The sequence below is a fragment of the Panthera tigris genome, chromosome C2 (assembly GCF_018350195.1).
Source record: "Panthera tigris isolate Pti1 chromosome C2, P.tigris_Pti1_mat1.1, whole genome shotgun sequence".
Taxonomy (NCBI): domain Eukaryota; kingdom Metazoa; phylum Chordata; class Mammalia; order Carnivora; family Felidae; genus Panthera; species Panthera tigris.
The window spans coordinates 144,614,013-144,633,990 of record NC_056668.1 but is presented as its reverse complement, the minus strand read 5'-3'; the positions used below and the strand labels follow the sequence as shown (position 1 = coordinate 144,633,990).

The window sequence follows — 19,978 nt, the reverse complement described above, 5'->3', positions numbered from 1 at the left end:
CCAGGCTCTGAGCTGTCAGCACAGAGCCCGATGTGAGGCTCGAACTCACAAACTGTGAGATCATGACCTGAGCCAAAGTCGGATGTCCAACCGACTGAGCCACCCAGGTGCCCTGCAGATGATACAAGTTTTAAAGCAATATTTCACAAAGCTTAGGAAAAAATTAAAAACATATATGATAATCATTTAATGCACTCTTTTAGTTTCACGTGCATGTTTAGGACTCAAAATCCTTAATGGTTGTTCAATTCTGTCACCTTTTTCACTATAAATATTATTTTTTCAGGATGTTAAAAAAAGCCTTAAATTTTATTTATTGTATTGATTCAACTAATAATAGTTCAGATCATAGGGAAGAGAGATAAACCCCTTTAATATTTCTTCTATTGTTAGATATTGGGTTTGGAATCTCTATTTTACAACAGCTTTGGTTCAGTCTCTTATGGCAAATGTAAGGTAAGTGATGCTTCAAAAAGCCTAACATACTTCTCTGAAGGCAGGGAAAGGAAGAGGAAAGGAAGCTTCAATTACTTGATATCTATTATGACCCAGGTAGGTAGTGAGTACTTTAGATCATGATCTCAATTAATCCTCATAGGAGTTTAATGCGCTATCTGTACTTAAGGAGAGGAAGAGTTGAGCTTCAGAAAATTTAAGTAGCTGTTATTGTGAAATAATTATTAAATAGTTGGACCAGGAATCACGTACACCTTCTTGGTTCTGAAAGCCACTTCTCATTATTATGCCACACTTTTTCCTATTCAGAGTTGCATGGGTGTGAATGAATGAAGGCAGTGCCTCCTGGCCAATTTTTAGATCAGAGGAACACATAATCACAATCATCTTTCATTTTATCTTGCCACTAAGACTATAGCACACAAACTTCCCTGAGCCCATTAGTATTTTTTCATTTTTTTAACCATAAACGTTAGAGCTTTTGTATTTCCAAGTCAAATCTGGGAAGGGTTTAAATAATGAAGCACTATATTAAAAAGCACAATTAAAAACACCAGTAATCAATGAAGAGTTGAGAGCAATCAAGAGAACATGCTTGGGGCACCTGGGTGGCTCAGTCAGTTGAGTGTCTCACTTCGGCTCAGGTCGTGATTTCATGGTGAGTTTGAGCCCCGCATCAGGCTCTGTGCTGACAGCTCAGAGTCTGGAGTCTGCTTCGGATTCTGTCTCTCTCTCTGCCCCTTCCCTGCTTGTTCTCTCTCTCTCTCTCTCTCTCTCTCTCTCTCTCAAAAATAAACAACTACTAAAAAAAGAGAGAACACGCCATCGGGAACATTTGGAATATACTTTATCTGACTCGAACTGCCCTGATGGCTAAGGCCAAAAGGGAAATAGATTAAGTCATGTGTTTTGGAATGTGAGTTAAAAGAAGGATATGTGTTCATCTGGAGAGAGATACTTGCCGGGGCACTGAACTCAAGCAGCAATTCATCATGTACTTCTTTATATAAGGAACATTTGGTAAAATAATGGACAATTACTCCACTGTAGTGTCTCCAGAAAGCTAGTGATATTAAGTGTCCGTGTCATGTGTCACCCTTCTCAGAAAGAAGAGGTTAAACATCACATTTTAACTCTGAGAAAGCATTTCTATAGGGATGTGCAATCATACGGTTCAGGTATTTTGCTTTCTGATAAACTAATTTAACACCGAGTCTAGAGAAATGTTAGCACGCCTGTCAGGCCGTGTCTGTCCAGTATCAGATGTCTCAAGCCTGCCTCCGGCAAGTGCTGAATCACAGTCGATTCAGGGCTGGATTCTCTGGCAGGAACCTCGAGTGCCCACTTTACGCTGTTGATTACATGTACCGGATGTGCTGATTCCTGCACACGCAATTAGCTTCCTTTAAAATTGATCCTTGCCTTGCAAATGCTCTCTTCCTCTGCTGCCATTGCAGAGTATCGCCTCTGTAGCTGACTGGAGTACTAAGTGACACTAAGAGCTGTGGTTGGGTGTGCACTGAGCCCATCGCTGCTCCTCAAGGAGGATTCTGTCGAAAGGAGATAGCATTTTGGATTCTGCCTTCGCATGCCACGTGTGTGCAGCATGACCAAGTGGAATGTTCTCTGCCCCTGCCACAGAAGGTCAGTCCTATCTCCAGCCCTCCCAGGTCTGCCCTATGCAGTGTTAAATCTTCGCACAAACCCAGGAAAGCTTCCCTGAGAGCAAAGCTGAACACGGTACTCGGGGAAGTGGTTACCCAGGGGGAAACAGGATTAACTAGCTAGTGCTGATAGGTCAAGAATGACTTCAGTGGACACCAATCAACCACAGCAGCCATGAGAATTCCAGCCTCGGTGGGGTGACAAAGATGTAAAATACATTTTTTTTTTTACTACAAATCTGTTGGGATGACAGATCTCTTACCTTCTCTATAAATTTCTAGAAGCATAGAATTCTAAGGCTGTCAAGAGGATATTACACAGGATATATATTTAATTTTCCTGTTTGATAATCCTCCATTGCTGGTACAAATAAGTCCCAGGAAACCAATATATGATGAGTATGTGAAAAATATAAAAGGTCCTTATAGTTTTAATACTTCAGTACTACAAACTATGTTGTACACACTAAAATACTAAGAAATGTCGCTCTCAGTCTTTATCTCAACCTCTCCTATCTCTGCCTTTCTGATGTTTCATGTGCCTTTCATGAAATTAAAAAAACACAAAAAATGCCAATTTTAAAATGAAATGTCCTTTGTGCTTATTGTGATGTCAGTCATAGCATTCAATTTGGAATACTTACAAAAACACATTGATCAGAGCAGGAATGGGCAAACTACATAGTCCATAGGCCAAATCCAGCTTATTGCCTGTTTTTATAAATAAAGCTTTATTGGGATATAGCCATGTTCATCCATTTACACATAGTCTGTGGCTGTTTCCGCCCCTATGGCAGAGTAGAGTAGTTATGATACACTGTATGGCCATCAAAGCCTAAAATATTTGTAGTATGGACCTTTACAGAAAAAAAAAAACAAAACTTGTTGGATCAGAAAATAAGGCATAAAACTTTGCAACCTTCTACCCCAACTACCTCCGTACCCATTCCCCCCCCAAAACTGGGTTAAATTAGTGATGTTTATATATCAGAATAGTCTATTTGCTTAAGCTCCCTTTAGTTATCAGTTACTTGAATAAAGCAATAAAAATTGTGGCCCCACAGGAAAAGTCTCTAAGGCTTTATGGTTGTAATGTAGTGAACAATATAAATGCACTAGCAGGAACGCGGTGCAGCATGCACATGCCTGTTTGTCAATTACTCATCCAAAATATGTTCTGCAAACTGCTTTTATGGTGTCTGTGGCATGCTGTGCTATACGACAAGTCTTTCCAACCCCGGGCTCTGTCGTTAGATTCTATGTTCTTTGAAGGCAATGGGTACATTTCTATTTTATGCCATCTAGCCTTGCTTCCTTGTAGCGCTATAGGAGCTCAGTAAATATTAGCTGAACGAGTGAATAATAAGTAGAACAAAATCTTATTAGAATTTATTGAAAAGAAACGAGCAATTAGTACATTTAAACAAATGCAATTTTGTAATTAAAATAGATGTGCAGTATTTGAGCAAAGAAATGAAACTGATTTTCATGCATGGCTTGTAGGAACACATAACTCTGTGTCAGGTCTTTTACAGTAAATACAATTTAATGGCTAATTGTTGCTAATTGGAGGTACTAATGGACCTAATTTTTAATTAAGAGATGGAAATCATTTGTAATTAGCTCGTGGTAGCCACGAAAACAAATTTTGTTCAGAGAACAAATGGTGTTTTGTTCTCTGAAGGGGCTTGGACATGTCCCCGCCCCTAATTATGGGCTAGTTTTAGAAAATGATTCCCACCCCCCCTCCCAATAATAATAGTGGAATTAAAAAAATTAAAGTGATTCCCACCCAAGAAGAGGCAGTATATAGATAGGCTTCAACCAAACCTTTGGGAGACAGCATCACCAATTCCAAACTAATGAGGCTCTCCAATGCAAAGTGATGCTATTGGCTAGCGAAAACTGTGCAACAAAGCTGTATGCTGTTTTAGCAATGAATATGTCCTTAATCTGGACAAGTATCCCTGGGAAGGACTTCACTTTTTTTTTAAATTTTTTTAACTGTTTATTTATTCTTGAGAGATACAGAGAGAGCAGGAGCAGGGGAGGGGCTGAGAGAGACACACACACAGAATCCAAAGCAGGCTCCAGGCTCTGAGCTGTCAGCACACAGCCCACCAGCACGGGGCTCGAACTCATGTACCACGAGATTATGCCCTGAGCTGAAGTCAGACACCTAACCGACTGAGCCACCCAGGCACCCCTGAAAAGGACTTCATTCTTAGAGCATGACTCCCTGTCCAGAAACCTGACTCTTAAGGACTTCATATTTGACTGCTGAGTGTAACTATATTGTGATTTACACATGCTTTTTCTGTGAAACTTCATTGTGAAGTTGTCCTGATAACACTGACTATTCTCAACCTATTTTAGCTGGTATGTAGAAAAGATAAGACAGGAAATGAATATATGTTCCATAATTGATGCATTCCTTTGCATTTTTGGCTTCTTTTTTATTTTTTTCATTTTTCCCAAACACAAGTTCAAATTTTGAACTCTAAGGTTTTTAGAAAAGAAGAATGGAGGGGCCCCTGGGTGGCTCAGTTGGTTAAGAGTCTTATTCTTGATTTCGGCTCAGGTCATGATCTGACAGTTCCTTTGTTCAAGCCCCACGTCGGGCTCTGCGCTGACAGCATGCAGCCAGCTTGGGATTCATATTCTCTCTCTCTTTCTCTCTCTCTTTCTCTCTCTCTGCCCCTCCCATGCTTGCTCTCTCTCTATCTCAAAAATAAATAAACATAAAAAAATTAAAAAACAAATAAAAAGAAAGAAGAATGGATTTTGTTTCTACTTCAGTTCTCTGTCCATAGCAGTCTTTTGCTTGATTTCTTGATGATGTCCTTCAGAAAAATTCAGATCAGAGCAACTGGAATAGAAATTTGACAACAAATTTGACAACAAATAGGAGTTTTCCTATGTTCCTCCTAAAATCCAACGGTGCCTAGAAAAAAATGATGCTGTATTCTCCATTTTTTCATTCAAATTTGCCTAAAAGAGGAGGATCTTTTTAAGAGGTTACAATCATTAAGGAAAAGAAACACTACCAAGAGAACAGGTTCCTGTGATTCTGCGTGAAAATATACAGGGTAGTTCCAGCCTTCTGTCTTCAGTCCTTGAAATGAGCTCAGTAAGGTGGAGCAGAGACTTGGACAAGGAACGGTGCCTCCTATGAAGGAAATCTAGGACTCCATTTCCCAAACGGTAGCTACTTCTCTTAGACATCGCCACACTTGCCGTACCCCTGTTCTTCCCGAATTACTGTTGGTTTACTTATTTATGTATGTATTCACAGGGCGCCTGGGTGGCTCCGTCGATTAAGTGTTCAACTCTTGGTCTCATCTCAGGTCATGGTCTCATGGTTGCTGAGTTCGAACTCTGCCTTGGGCTCTGTGCAGAGCCTGCTTGAGATTCTCTCCCTCTCTCTGCCCCTTCCCCACTCTTTCTTTCTTTCTTTCTTTCTTTCTCTCTCTCTCAAAATAAATAAACTTAAAAAAATGTATTCACATTTTAACTGTTTACCTTAAACTTTTCCTCAGCAAAGCATCCCTTGAGCTATGTGTTTGATGGACTTATTCTACATTATTCAAATTCACATTGAAGTAACCATACAGCTGCTGGAGTGAAAATATCAAGTTTGAGTCCCTGCACTCCTAAAATCATGTGAAGCATCATAGTGATACACAAATCATGCCCTGAAGAACACTGATCCAATATACTCTTCTCCCTTTAATTAGGTCTGTATTCCAAGTGTTCTGGAAAGAACTTCATTCTTTAAAATTCTGAGGGGAAAAGTCCTTAGGGTTTTTGTAATGTGTTCCAGAAATGTTCTACCAATTCTTTCAGTGATGGGCCCACATCTTATTAGTATCAAAAAACAAACAAAAAAATTTCAGGCATACAAAAGTACTTACTTCAAAAGTGGCCTCTTCTGTTCCTACTACTTGATTTCTTTAACTCTGTCACCTTCACCTCATTTCCACCTTTTGGCCACTTGCTCTCATGACCTTGACTTTGCTGAGAAACAGTTCGTTATCTGTAATCTGAAATCCATCTTCCCTGTCTCTCCCTCTCGCCCACCCCATACAGCCCTCTATTCTCTTTCTATTGATCTGGGAAACTGCGGTTTGTCACTCAATCACTCTCTTCCCAATATTGTCAGCACATATTGGCCTTTTTCTCACTGCAGTCAGTAAAACCTTAGCCCTGGATTAATCCACCTGTCTGCCTTCCTGGCTACTGATCACCACAGTGGAAAATCAAACATCCTCACAGATTGGCATCACAGAAATCCATAATCTTTAGCTTCTGATGAACTTCCAGTACTGCCCCTCAAACTTTCTATGTGTTGGTAATTGGCTTTCTTACTCCACAGTTTTCCAAATCTCTCTTCTCTTAGATCCTTTCCCATGCCATTTCCCACCTGCTCGCAGAAGATGTCACTTAATACTTCACATCCTAATAGTATTTATCTCATGAAAAGTCATTTGATTTCCTATTCCTACTTTTACAGACTTATAGGCACAAACATCATGCCTTCCTCCTGCCCTCCCACATTCCCACAAGAGATGTCTGCCTTCCTCATTGACCTAGTTCTATCACTCCTGCCTTTTATGAATTACATCTTCAAACTTTAGAATGCTTTCCTGGCTTCTTTCTGTCATGACCAAATATTTCCCACCTGAAAAAATCTTTAAAAATCAGTACATCAATCAATTCCATTCTCCATTTGTTTGGTTTTATCTTCTCTACTCTTTTTCAAAGCCAAATCTGTTAAGTTTCTGGCACTTGCTACATCTACTTCCTTTAAGGATATTCACTGTCTCTGCCCTTCCCCTTAACACCACCCCATTAAATTGACTAGTGCTCTCTATGTAACTACATCCAATGACTTCTTTTAAGGACTCATCTTACTGCACAGTCCTCTCTTGAAAAACTTTCAACTTGCTTTGGCTTCGTTTGAAACCTTATAATCTTGGTTTTCCTTCTGTGTCTGTAGTTGTCTTTCCCAATCTTTATTTTAGGCTCCTTTTTTCTGCAGGCTTTGTATTTTCAAGGATCTGCCTACTTCTCTTCATTCTAAGCACATTCTCTGGGTGACGTGACTTAATTCCATGGTTAACTTTAAAAATCATCTCTAGCTAAGAGCTGTCTTCTAAGCTCCAGACACACATATCCAAATATTCATTGATTATTTCCATTTGGATGCCTCCTAGACCTCTCAAGCTCAACATGTACTACATTGAACTTGGCTTCTTTCCTGCAAAACTTGATCATCTGTCCTCTGGTTCAGATCTCAGCAAATGACACCTCAGGCCATTGAGTTGCCAGGAACTTAAGGAACTACCTCAACTCTTGTCTATCCTTCTATTGTGACAGCCAGTCAGTTAATATGTCACAAGTTTGTTAACAATCCATTCTCATTTCCACAATTTCATACTTGGGTTCTTGAGTTCTGATCCCCTTTTCTAGTTTTGTGTCTCTTCAATGCATTCACCACACTGTATCTAGGTGGTCATGTCAGTCTCCAACTTAACACCTTTTAGTATTTATTGCCATCAGGATACAGCTCAAGTAACCATATCTGTTGATTTTGCTCCCATCTTATTTCTCCAGGCTTGTATTCTCTATTCCCCATCTCTCTTTGTGTCTCTGCCCCAACGGACCATCTCTAGTTCCTTGAATTTGCCATCCCCTGCTAACCATGAGCCTTTGTATATGCTGCCCCCTTGGTCTGAAGCTTTTCTTCTCCAACTTATTTTTTACTTGGATAATCCCCACGTATTCTTATGTCTCCACGTAGAGGTTTCTTCTCCTTTTCCTGAATTCTCTACTGTATGTTGATGTTTCTCTTTGTGCCACCACAATACCTTGTAACAAGAATGATTCATATACTTGTTGCTAATAACATTTGAACACTTATTTTATGCCAGCATCTGTTCTCAGTGGGCTATGTGTCTTAACATCTGTAATGTTCACAATAACCTTATGAGGTAATTGTTGTTATTTCTTCAGATAAGTGATATAAGCTACAGAGAAGTAATTTTCACAAGGTTCTACAACTAGTGACATATGTAGATTTTTAACCCAGGCACCTTATTGAAGAATTTACAAACTTAAACATATTTGTCTATATAGAAACAATTTTGACACTGTATTGTACTCATCTGTTTGTACCTAAATTCCTAATTCAACCCTAGGTTCTTAGAAGGAAGCTGTATCCCTAGCCCCCACCACAATGATGGCCACATAGTATGCTCCCGGTAAATATTATTTGAATAAATAAAAGAACAAGGTGACCTGTGACTCAAAAAGAGTCCTTGCCTAAAATCAGATTTACCCTGACCTAGCCTATTTCATCCCCAAAATTCCAGGTAACTGACTACCAGCAAATCACCCTACACATTTTTGTCTCCAAGACTTTACATATCCTGTCCTGTTCCCTTTGTGTGCCTTTCTCACTGTTGTTCAACTGCTCAAGTCCTATTTGCCCTTCCCAATCCAGCTCAGAATTCACCTTATTCCTGATCTTCTTTTTAGATTCTAGATTTTGGCTCCTTCATACTTTACACATTGAAACATCACAAGCAATGACAACCACCATAACAGCAATATTAAATTAGACCATGATTTTTTTTTTTTTTTTTTTTTTTTTTTTTTACCATTGGTCCATTTTCTAGTCATCTTTGTATCCAAGTGTAGTGTCTAGCACTCAGAAGGTGTTCAATAAGTGTTTGATACTCGGTTGACTAAATGATATTAGGTTGGGTTATGTCTCTGTAGATCACGAAGCAGATGCCTTGAACTCAGATACATTATGGCAGTTGAGTCAGCTCTGGCATCTGCCAAAGAACCGATTATTTGAGTTGTCCAAAATGGACATATTGGGAGATATGAGAGGAAACTGTTACAATACCTCTGTCTGTTTTATGTGACTGGTTTGGTACACTATTTTTCAAAAGTCATTCAAGTTATGCCCACCGGATAACTGACAAACTCTTGGAAGGTAAGTCTCTTTTTATTTAGCTGTAGACCAAAGATGCCAAAGATATCCATGCAAATTGGTAAAATGTCAAACCACCACTCCAAACTTGTAAGGGGGAAGTGACTGTAACACTCCCCACTCCCCATGTTATTATTTTCTATTATGTCTATATTAGTCTCTTCCTTCATGCTCTACAGCTGAAATGTCATTTTTTTTTATTCTAATGATATCATATTTGGCTTTGCTAACTATTCTGTTATTGTTTTTCTGTTCCTTAGGCACACACAAAATTGCCAGATGAAGTTTCTCCAAGCACTACTTTGATCAAGTTATTTCTCTGCCGAAGAACTTTCAGTGGTACTTGTCTATGGAGTTACGTGGGAGCTCCAAGCAGCCGGGTGTCCTGCCTCAATTGATCTGTGTAAGAGCCTGACCGATGGCTGATACCTAGGAAGCGCTCTTGATGTTTCCTTTTTGTTGTTGTTGTTCATTTAGTTCTTGAAAGTGAAATCAGGAAACTTAATTGAAGGAAGTTCCAATTTGTGTCTTTCACCAAGATGAATATTAGAGAATTATCAAGAGTGGAAGCCACATGTTAAATAAATAAAGACTGTATGCATTGAACAAAGTATCTTCTCAGGGATCCCATATCCTAAATGAAATAGGCACATTAAGATATGACAGGTAATACACTTTGGGAAAGATGTGATATTTTAATTAATGACAAGTTGTAGAGATCTTCAAGAGAAGCAAAGTGACTTTACAGCTGAAAGCTAACTCGTTGTTTCTCCATTGGATTTCTAAGATGAGTATTCAGCCATGAGCATAATTAAACAAGTCCACAAGACATGAGAAATGGATTACCCTTCAGATTCTGGGTCAGGCAAACCAGGTGGTCAAGAACACAGTGTTCTCTGCTTGAAAACCACTGTTCAGTTGCCAGACTTCACTGCCCTTTGGGCTCTTTCATTCTATTTCTGGCCTTCGTCTCTTGCTCTGTCATACCAATGCCCTTCTTGGTTTAGATTTTATGTCCTCATCATCTAACACATCAAAGGATCAAAGAGTTCAAATCTCCTCAGGCTGCCAGTATTTCATTTAGTTAAAAAAATAAACAAAAATGAAAAATTATGCCCATTTTCCTCTTTGCAAGAAACCAAAATTCAAAATTAAGGCGAAAGCACAGAGGAGGAATCTGTACAGTTCAAAACAAAAAACCAACCTCTTCATATACATATACCCTCTTACAAACTGCACCACTGAATTTTATGAAACAATTTAAATATTGCTAATTAAAATCCTCAAGATGCTAATGCATTCTCAAATCAACCTCTGCCACTTTGTTGTATGGATGCAACATTGGCAGATTCTCTTTCAATATCCAAAATACCATTTTTGGAACAAACTGGAACTTTTGATTCATTCAACAAACAATTATATTAAGCACCTACTATGTGTCAGACACTTTGCTGGGTGCCGAGCAAGCAAAATGGAATGACTTTCTGATTTCAGCAGAATTCTGGTCTCTAAAGCAGTGCTTCTCAAACTATTTTTTATTAAGCTGTGCCCTCTTTTGATAAACATGAATATCTTTTCCCCACTTCCCAGAAATTGTGACGAACCCTTCTAACAGAATCACTGATACACAGAACATAGACTCTATTTTCTGTGTATTCTTCACAGACCAAATATCTTTGAGCTTTTACTTTTTATTTTAAAAACAACATACTTATTTTCCATATACAAAACTGGATTGGAATAGTAAAGGTACTTTTTTCTGAACCACATAAACTACCCCACTCTCAATCCCAGAGCTAAAATTTAAATTCCCTGTACCCAGCCCTATTGAGAATCACTGCTTTAAAGAGTTTTGGAGAAAACCAGGCAACCTCCATCTCTCCCCTCCAATCAAATCTTAAAGGAATTAGAATTTTCCTACCTGACACAACAGCTGGTGGAGTATCATAATCCTGTCTTGGGACTGAATCTTTGAATGAAAAGAGCATGAGAGAGAATGCAATGAAGTACAAAAGAAAATAAAATAGAATCTTAGCTCTAAAACGTGGAAGTGCCCACTGTATGTCATATGATTGCCTAAGCCCCCTGCCTTGAAACACTCAACTAGGGACTATGATCCCTAGTTTATAGTTGACACAATGGTCCCCAGTACTGTCACATGGTACCTGTTGTTAGGCCCCGTTGTGACCTGCCAGAGCAGTACATGCTATCCTAGAATGCTGTCAGCTTCCTCAGTCTGTCATCATTTGGGCCCCTCCATTGGGAAATCAATGTGGCATTTTTACCCTCTCTGGTTGACACAAATGTTCTACAAAGGAGCCCATCTGGAAGGGTCCCAGAGCACAATGTGAAACGAAGTTCAGGAGAACAAAAGAACTGAAATTTTAAAAGAGATAAATGAAAAATTTGTAGACTCCCACACTCTATGGAGACTGATGCACTTTGAGACTAGGATTTTGTTAGTAATCACTCAGCTCTGGCTCTGATACCAGTGGCTGTTGGACAAGGCCAAGGAGCTTCGTGTGCTGGAATTGTGAGAGCAGAGATTAAATAGAAAAGAGTCCATTCAACAGATGATTGCCATCTTTTTCCAAAGTGTCATAGCATTGGAAGTGGCAAATAGTAGGGAAAGGTTCACTTAAACTACATCGCATCCATGTCAGACTTTCAGGTTATATGAAGCCAAATACATCTGTGTTTTGAAGATGAAACTTTGGCTTAACACAATTCTTTAAACCAAGGATCTTAAAAAAGGTAAGTGGGACACGGCTTATGGCCCAAGGCCCCCCTTCTAAAAATGGCCCCAACTCCCCTTAGAGAGGTGAACTGTGTAAAAGGGATCAGGTAGTGCTCATATTCAAATAAACTTCTAAAACATGATTAAATAAAATACATGCTCTTGTGTGACCCTTATTCTATTCACATAACCAGTATTCATTGCATTTTTAAAAACTAAAACCTCAAACTTTATTTTCCTATCTTTCTCCATTTTATCTCCTTGCCACAAAAGGATGATGATAATCCCCCTTTCAAAAGCAAATGGCATGTGAGAAGATACAATAAAACTTGGACATTGCAAGGCACTTCGGACCAGCAAAATCCAACATGGATCAAAGATTCAAATGCAAATAAACCTTGGGCATGAGTTACTTTGTGTCTCAAAACAGGTATGTGAATGTGAGTTGATCATAATAATCTCCAAATCTGGAATAAGTAGAATCATATCGAAAGGGCCTTCAAATATTTTATTCATAGTGGTAGTATTTCCTAATACCTTAAAAAAAAACTGTAATCACACATTATTACTACAAACTAAAAAAAGTTGATTTAAAGACCATGTCACTAGTCATTTCCCAAGAATATGTTTTTAACATTTAAAAATAAATCATAAAAGTAAATCATGCTCATTGTTGAATACTTGGAGAATGTAGAAAAGTAAAATGATTAAAATAGAAGTGATCTCTAATCCCATTATCCAGAAATAGCCACACTTATTTTGTATTTCTTATAGCCTTATTTCATAAATATTTTGTTCATAGTTGATACTCCACACGTGAAAATTTACATCCTGCTCTTGGACTTAAGATTATAAATAATCCTTTTCCCATCTTAAACTCCTATAACTTCATGCTGCCTCACATTCTGGTTCATGGATGGATTATGATTTATTTAATCATTCTACTTCTTAGACATTATAAAGAACACTGGGCCAGATATTTCTTAGGTCTAAAGGCTTTTCTGTTATTTTAGAATATTTCCATAGAATACCTTCTCAAAACTGTGACTGTGTGGTGAGTCGGCAGAGCTGTTTTGAGGTGTCTTGACTGTCCACTTTGCTGTTCAACAGACACTTTTACAAATTTAGATTTCTATCATCACACCATCAGTGATTGAGAATGTTCATTTCCTCACACCTTCATCAGCAATATGTTTTATCTTGGTAACATCATTTAACAGGTTATGTGTATGGGTCCATTTGAATATTTGATTAACTCACTGTGTCTTTAATTACTATTTTTTCTTGTGCTTTTTGGCATCCTGTTTCTTCCTTCATTACCCTATTCATGTTATTTGGCATTTTATCTATTGGGGCTTTTGTATTCTGTTGCTAATGTATTTGGATTCAGAATCCATTTTTTTTAAATAGTAAAAGCTTAATATTTGCAAATAAACTTTCACAATATTTGACCTTCACTGAACGCGTATTTATTGTTTCTAAGACTACCATTAGAGTTCATCTATCATAGGCTAAGACTAAAACAAATTTTTAAAACCACTTCCTTTTATCTGTATTTTCTTTCTTGTATCTGACCATTTTTTAATTAATCGATACTTTCCCGGCAAGTATACTCACTACCACTTATGAATTTATAATACTATTTCCTAATTCTGAGCCCACTTAATAGCGTGTGTTGCTTTTTATCACTGTCAGCCTTAATACTCATGTTCATAGCTAGTACTTAAAGAAAGACCATCTCTAAGCAAAATGAATAATTCAGGATTTTCACCTGAGACCATTAGAATTTGACAGCAGTAAGAATGAAATGGTGTGACTGAAAAATGTAGAGAACTATGGTGAATAATGGACTACAATTAGAAGATTATCTTTGTGAGTGGCTATGGTGACACCATGGGAAACCAGTGACCTCACAAATCACCAGTGGTTTGGAGAGCACAAACACAACTGCAGATAAGGAGCCTGCAGAACAAAAACTTTTTATTTCTCTGAATAGATTCTGGTGACATTGGAAGCCACTGGTGACCACCAACTGAACAAACGAAAAGGAGATAAGAAACTTGTAAAACAAGATTGTCATGCAATTTGGAGGTTCTCATAACACAGTAAAATCCCCAGAGGTTTCTGCGAAAGCTTACAATAGACTGATAAGAAATTATGGATAACAGTGCTTTGGTTCTATAGAGGGAATCCTGTGACAAAAAATAAACAAAAGCAGAAAAGCTAGAAAATTCTTCAAGGTCATCAGAGCCTTGGATAAAAGTTATACTGCTTGCATACAATTCGTTTCTTTAAAGGCCTGCAGATTCTGTCTAGCTTAAAAATGGGTAGAGAGCCATTTGAGGTGGCAAATGGTAGAGATAAGTTAAATAAACTACATGGTATCCATTTTAAAATTGGGGGTGATGGGGGAGTCAAATATATCTAATTTTATGAAGGTAAAAAAAGAGGCTTTGGCTTAATATACTTCTTTACCTCAGGGATCTCAGAGAGAAAAGTGGAACATGACCTATGGCCTAAGGCTCCCATTCTAGAAATGGAAATTTCTAATCTAGCTCCAATTTCCATCAACCCTGATCCCTGCCTACTTTGGATTATTCACTGGATCTCTCTCTGCTTCTGCCACTGAGGTTCCTATCTTTATCTTGAGTCGTTACTGCTCACACCTCGTTTTGCAGAGTTTCAGTGAGCTCAGAACACCTGAAAGACTCTGAAAAGTTACAGGTAGGACAGAAACATTGGTCAGATAATCTTAGATTGCTTGTGGCAACATGGTAGAAAATGGATTGGAGCAAACTAGGGAGGTAGAGACTCCACAAATGGGGGGCAGCGGATGTATTTGACAAACGTCTATGGGACAGAATTGGTGGATCTTTAAAAGTTGTAAACGGTGGTGAGGGAAAAGGAAAGAACCTAGACTGAGTCCTAAGTGCAGCGTTTGACTGCCTGGGTCATGGGATTAGCTTGAGAAGGAATAAGGAGCAGAAACCCATAAAAGGAAGAGGGTCAGTGGAAAGGAAGTTCAGGGAAACTCATGAAATTAGTTTGGGTTGTACCGACTTTGAGATGTCAGAAGGAGATTTACATGGAGATATTTAGCAAGTTGTTGGTTAAATGATTTTAAAAGTCTAAGATGAGGTTAGCATTGAGGACTCAGACTTCGGGATTTTCAGCATAGAAGGCAGAGTTCAAAACCAAGAAAGTGGATGAGCTTGCTTAAGGAAATCATGTTTGAATGAGAAGTTAAAAATGAAACCCTGGCTCAGCATCTTATGAAAGAAAAGAAGAAGCAATGGCCAGAGACGTCAGAGAGAATGAGGAAAACAGTGGGCAGAAGTCACAAACTAAGAGGACTTAGGACCAACTGGTCTGATATTCAAATATAGGGAGGTTTTCTGTTAAAATGCAAATACTTAGCTTAATCTTAAAAAACTGGAAGGTGAGGCCACCTTCGGTCCTTATGTCCATGTAGCAATAACTGTCTAGAGTTGAGCAGGGGCTGCCCTTTTAGACAAGGCATCTGTGTCCCAGGCTGCCAAGGTACCCCTTCTCCCTACGACTGACTCCTCTAATACTCAGGCAGAGATGATGTTATCATTGCATGAAAATATCTCTAATTTAAAATATACTCTTCAATATAATGTGTATTTATATTGCATGACTATGGCTGTGACAAGAATAAGTATAGACCAAATTTGATTATATATTTCTAGGGTTTCTTGCTTGAACTTAGTCAACTTTATTCATTCATGTGACCTAGTTGATTTCTCTGGACTTTTGGGTTTACAACCCTGAAAGAATTAAAAGCTAAGGAATAGAAACTCGAAAGACATTAAGTGGTGCCAAATGAAACAGAGCAGGCCAGAGAGTTGTTCTATGGCCTTGGTGGTGTTCTACCCCCTTCTGGTGACCTGGACTAAATTCCCACGTTATGAAGCCACCGGAGATAGTGGGGGTAAGGGCAGCTCATTTGATAGGCATCTAGTGGGTGTCACACTGTATTAGGTATATTACATATATCATCCCACTTAATGCTCACAACACCACTGTGATGTAAATATTATTTTCCCCCTTGACGAAAAAGGAAATAAAAGTTCAGAGAGGTTAAGAAACCTAACATGCATAGCTAATAAGGGGCAGAGCCAGGCTTTGAACTCAAGTTTACCTCCAATGCCCACTGTTCTTTCCGTGACACCAGCCTACCTTCCGAGCAGTAGATAAAACAATTGAAAAGATGCAGTAAGGTGGAGAAATTTGACTAAAAGAACCAATTAAAAAAAAAAAAAGAATCAATTTCAATTGCATAATATCCACTACAAATGCCAATCAAAAATTCAGATGAAAGGAATCTATGACAGCATATCCAAGTATAAGACTGATAGTTTGAGAAAAGAGTATAACAGTATTCTGGACACTAAACATCAACAGAATAGTAATATTTTCTCTCTGCTTTTCCAGAGCCTTATGGAATTTTAACCCTTGACAAAATATCTGTTTACACAGTTTATGATGTACCTAAGCATGATTTAGTATAAATGTGAAGGGGGAAAAGAACGAAATAAAAAACAAAACTAGAAGAAATGTAGTGTTCAAAATAAGCAACCTGCTTAAAACTTCTGCTCTCGAAGAAAGGGAGGGAGTATATATTATTATTAAGTAATTTGGCTGTTACTAGCTGGGCAAAAATTATGATCTCATGTGAATGTGTTCTTGTTGAAAATGCTCAAATACGAATCATACTTAATATATGTTATTGAATCAGCAACTATTGTAATTCTGAATCTATTCTACATATTTTAGCTTATTTTTCAACTCTCTAAAGGATTCAGTCATATTCTCAATTAACATAGCTCTTATATTTTTTCTAGTTGGCAAATTTGAACTTCAGCAACTCAGCTGGTTTTGCTTTTAATTCAAATGAGTAGGGTTTATACAGTGTTTGTGTACTTTGTGTTATAATTCACTCTTTTACCAGACCCTAGACTGTCGTTCAATATAGTAAGAGTGCATTACTTCACTTGTTCAGAATTTATGCTTTCAAGGAGAGGAAGGCTGATATGAAAGGAAGTCAACAGGGCAGGCATGATAAACTTCAGTTTCTCCCAATAAACTTGGAAACTGCTTTGTTAATAAATGAGCCAAGTGAGTACAAATACCACTTACACCTTACTAAAAAATATCTCCCTGATGAAAATTAGCTGAACGACAATGTAGAGTTAAATGTAGTCTCAGACATGACATTTGAAAGCCTAGGTCAGAGACCTGAGAAATTATTTGATCCAACGACTGCCTTCAGACAGGTAAGTCTCATCAACTGCTTTTTAGAAGTTCAGCAGCTGAAGTCTTCAAGATAGGTACTTTGTTTACGCTAATAAAACTGAATGTCTTTATTGAAACAATGTGACTCTTTCCTTTAGGTATATGGACTTTCTTCCTATTTAGAGCAAATTTTTGTGGGCTCAGTGGACATGTCAGAAACTTCTCACATCCCAAAAAGCCTATGAGTCAACACATCTATGTGACAAGGAAGCCATTGCTTTAAGGTGCCATTTCCCAAATACGGCCAGTGTACATAGATATTTGGAGATGAGGCCAGCATAACTGAGAAGAATCACAGAAGTGGTGACTAGAAGATATGGACTTAAAGTCACTGAGGCACATAGTCAAAGAGCCCCCGTATATCACTATGTTCAGTACTTTAGCCAGATGGAGAGGGAAATCGAGACTGGAAGAGATTATTTCCCCAAAGACAGAGTGAAAGAACAGTGCTCAATCAAGGTTTGAATTCAGTACTCCCAAATCCTGGTCCAGTGCTCTTTCTATAATAATTAAGCTGCCTCAATGACAAAAAAAAAAAAAAAAAAAGATTAAAAAAATTTCTACATCTTTAAAAAATGAAAAAATTATCTGCACTAACGTTTGTAAAAAAATAAACCAATAGTGTCACATGAGAGATTGACTTTGATGTTTTCCATTATTACCTAAAACGATATTTAACCAAATTGTAGTATTCCAGGTTGTATGAGACATTTTCCCTCTTTGCCACTCGGGGAGTAGCCTTTGAACAGATTTTTAAAAATCAAATAAAATTTTGTTTATTATTTCAAATGCCTGGTTGATATAAATCAAGGCTGTAATAAGCATTTTTTTATATACTTTAGTTCCCTAAGGAAAATAATGGGTAGTCAAAAATATCCCAACCTATTAAAAAAGATCAAGAACATTAGAATCCGTTCCTTTTTTTCAACATCATGTATGTCTACATATTCAAAACAAAGATGAAAAGAGCTGAATCATGTCAGGTTCTCAATTACTTTTCATTGATTTAAACACTGAAAGTAAATTAACAAGCTCTATGTATTAGTCATAGTCAAGGTTGGCCCCTGACTTATGAATGACCGGGGGATGATACATTAGCTGAAGTGGTAAGCATCTGGGAAAAGAAAACCAGGCTCAAGTGTATTATGTTACAAGTTCTAGATTTGCAGATGCATTACACAGAGACACCTTTCCACAGACAGACATTATGCCTGGTACACTGTGTCATATGAACAAGAAGTAACTCAAATTTCAATGCCACACAGTGGAAACTTCAGCCTTGTCAACATGAATAAATGTGTCCCTATGCTGAATACGCATGCACAAGGCAGCTTATTCATAATGGAACCTTGAAATGTGTGTTAGTCAACGGCACAGAGCCAGTGTTACCGATAATGCCAGTAACAACAGACAGCATTGCGTCTTATTGAAGAAGTCCAAGAAAACAAAACAAAACCAACTCTTCCACTCACCGTTCCTGTTGTGCCCAATGAAAGATGATTCATCTGTTGTGTCAGGGGGCCCATCATGTTTGCTGCCTGCATTGACATAGGATGGTCCATTGTCGGCGTAATCACAGCACCCTACAAGCACACACAATGTCCATCTGAAAACAGGTTCCACAAGGAAGGAAACTTAAAAAAAAAATGAACACAGCGAACCGTCTCAACATCAAATGCGCTTGCTTTTTAATGAAAAGGCTAAGCTCAAGCATGTATGATTTTTACATCCACCCATGCCAGTTTGTGCTTGTCTAAATAGACAGCACTACTGACCTCCTTTTCCTCACATCTGTATGTGTCTAAAATATTTATCATTTACAATCCTAACACTGAATATAGAATGTTACAGGATACCATATGTATCTTCTTTCATTGTTCTAAATACAAACTTCTCTAACTGAAAAATATTAATACTATGGAGGTTACCTAGTTTCTCTTGATACTGAATAAGAGTAACTTTTGGCTGATGCCTTTATCCATGATTTATAAGGTTAATTATTGATCACCTCTATACAATCTACTACCAGGAGAATAATGCTGGCTCAGATGAGTCTCTTGACTGGATCTCTTTGAAAGACAGATTAAAATCTAACATAAATGATATAAAAATTAGACCTACTGTTTTCCATGTTTTTTCCTCCTAATCTTTGACCTACTTTCTATCTGTGCTTTTGAAACAAGACAGAATACTGAACTCTGTTAACTGCTGGTCAAATGCAAGGCTGCTAAAATATTAGTGGAAAAAAAAAGGTCAAGCTTTTCATAAGGTGTTAGGAAAGGCCTACTTCTAGAATATGCTTTCTGATTTCTTATAACTGTTGGGAATGCAAAAAGTAACCGACATTTTTAAACACTTCTGTTCATATACAAAGTTGCACGTAGATAGTAGAGCAAAGGACAAGCCCTTTCCTTTCTTCATCCTACTTTATTCTACCTTAATTGACTAGCCTGGAGAACAAAACAATATATTTTTTTTAATTGAAAACCTAGGGCTGCATAGAATCTTTGGGATTTCAAAGCTGTATTTTAAAGATGGTAATACAGATAGAAGCTCATGGTACGGCAACTCATTTAAATACCTAGTGGTAATAAAATGATTATGTATCTGAATGCTATTTTTTTTTCTGTAAACATTTTTCTCACTATGTGACGTTTTCCCCCCATATAAGTGAACATTTTGAAGAACTAAAACGAGGACAGATTCATGTGGATGGCAGGATCTCAGTTCCCAAATTACCCACAAGCAAATGTTTCTTAGAACATTTCCTCAGGATGATCAATTCCTCATGGTATTTAT

The 19,978-nt window shown here is 37.9% G+C and overlaps 1 protein-coding gene across 8 annotated transcripts in view; it reads right to left on the bottom strand.

Moving 5' to 3' along the window:
* Positions 1-19,978, bottom strand: part of RBMS3 (RNA binding motif single stranded interacting protein 3) — a 708,718-nt gene that overhangs the window by 48,505 nt on the left and 640,235 nt on the right. For 6 of the 8 annotated variants that reach the window (XM_015544414.2, XM_015544420.2, XM_015544416.2 and 3 more), the window contains 2 exons: positions 18,652-18,762; positions 11,045-11,092 (listed from right to left, as the gene is read on the bottom strand). In XM_015544414.2, coding sequence (XP_015399900.1) covers positions 11,045-11,092; positions 18,652-18,762 — 159 coding nt within the window. The remainder of the gene's footprint in view (positions 1-11,044; positions 11,093-18,651; positions 18,763-19,978) is intronic. The other 2 variants (XM_015544418.2, XM_015544419.2) reach the window with 1 other exon arrangement.